The 2,108-nt window shown below is 27.7% G+C and overlaps 1 protein-coding gene across 1 annotated transcript; it reads left to right on the forward strand.

The window, feature by feature from the left end:
* Window positions 467–853, forward strand: LOC107647470. Its single transcript, XM_016351541.1, has one exon. It carries the CDS (start codon window positions 467–469, stop codon window positions 851–853), a length of 387 nt encoding a protein of 128 aa, XP_016207027.1.

Raw genomic sequence — 2,108 nt, forward strand, 5'->3', positions numbered from 1 at the left:
CTAACTTTAAAGTCACCAAAAAAAAAAAAAAAACACTAACTTTAAGACACTATTAATAAAAATTAAAAACCTTAATTTAATTCAATGACTACTCAAACAAAATTCTCTCAATAGCAGCGGTAGTGCTTGATTGAAAGCTTGGTATAGATTCATTGGATAAGTACAAACATGAACAAATTTGGAAGTGGGAAAATTCATTACTTAACGAAAAGGAAAAATATGAATACCCTCAACAACTTTCACTCCTTCATTTATTTCACTCCAACAACTTGTACAATCTCAATTCATCTAAACCCTTTTCTTTCGAAAATAGAAGCCATCGACCCTTCCCTTTCCCCCTGTCCTGTCACCTTTTAATTACATTGTTAGAAAGCCAACCACTCAGAAAACAATATATTCTCTCAATCTCAACAAGTTCCGATTGAAAAAATAAAATAAAATAAAATAAAATAAAGTGAAGCCTAGCATGTCTTCCATCCAAATGGTTTCTACGAGCAAATTCCGTTACAAAAGGCTGAAACCTGAAGCTGGTTTAGTTGAGGAGGAAAGAGAGAGAGTGAATCTGCGGCCAGCAAGGAGCACCTGGTTCAGATTCAGAAGGAGACATTTTAGAAGAAGGTTTAGGGTGAAAGTTCCAAGCTTGAGAAGACTATGGAGGAAGAAAGCAAGGGTTGTCTCTGCCATGAAAGTTTCATATGCTAAGGTTCTGAAAAGGTTCAAGGATGGGCAAGTTCATTTGGGTGATCTCTTTGCTGGCAACTACTTGTTCATGCAAGTCAATCCTGCATCTTTGAAGTATCTTGAAAAGGAGTTCTCCACTCTCTCTAATAATAAAGTTGCTAAGTCTTTTTAATTTTATATTATTTCTTTCTTATGCTAAGGTTTCATATTTCATACAATTAATGTGCAACTGTAACTGCAGAGCATAGGGCCTGTAATATATATATGATCTTAAATTTCATTGCTTTTTAATGCACAAGCTAAGCTTTTTGCTGAGAAAGTTTTGTTTTGTGTGCTCCTTCTTCCCCTTTCCAAATATAATAATAATAACAATCATACTAGGTATAATTAAGCCTCCATACTAGGTTGGGTTTTTGTTCATGGAAAATTCCTTTACTTTCTAAATTCATTTACCAATTGCTTCTGGATTTTTTTTTTCCCTACCAAAAGTTGCTCACTAATTAAATAATTTAGTCTTTTCATTTTAAAAATAGATAAAGGGCTTGTTTGAATGAGTTTTTAAAAAAAAATCTTTTCTGGAGTTATTTTTTTTTTTTTAAATTTTATGGAGAAATAAAAGTAATTTTATGTTTGGATATTTCATGCAAAAAGATCTTTTTATTTATCAATTATGTTTGGGTATAACAATATAAAAGTACTTTTTGTTTATTTATTATATGAAAAACATCTTTTTTCTAAAGAAAAAAGATCCTTTAAAAAAAGATGTAAATTACAGCTTCTCAAAAAAGATGTTTTTTTTTCTAGTGCTTTTTACTTTTACTACTAGAAATTTGCCAAACACGCTAAAAAATAAAAAAAGATCTTTTTTCGTTAAAAAAAGATCTTTTTTTAACAAAATAATGGCGTCCAAACAAGCACAAAATAGACATGAAAAACAATAAACAAATGATAGAAACATAAAAATTAGTATTATTATATATATTTTTTTAAACTAGTATTTAATTTTAGTGAACCTAAAAAATAGTTATTTTAAGAAGAAAAATGTATTTATTAAATAAATAAAAATAATAATTTTCAATTTTTAATGTATTTAATATATTAAAAGTGTGGTGTAAGTATTAGAATTACTTTAAATAATTAGTAGGATAGTAGGATGCAAAATTTTGTTGACCGGACCTGAAAATTAAAAAGTGTTACCTGGATGCAGCGAACTTAATTAATCATTGTTGACATAAGCTGCTGCTCTTCTTTAAATCTACTGCTACATCTATATTTATAGGGTATTTAATGAGAATATAGAAATAGTTAATGCTAACTTTCTTTTTTTAAAACAATATTTTTTATTATATATAATTTATAAAATAAATTTTTTCGTTATTTTTAAAACTTAAACTCAAAATTTATTATTTAAATAATTTATTATTTCA

Source organism: Arachis ipaensis, chromosome B06 (genome assembly GCF_000816755.2).
Source record: "Arachis ipaensis cultivar K30076 chromosome B06, Araip1.1, whole genome shotgun sequence".
NCBI classification, from domain to species: domain Eukaryota; kingdom Viridiplantae; phylum Streptophyta; class Magnoliopsida; order Fabales; family Fabaceae; genus Arachis; species Arachis ipaensis.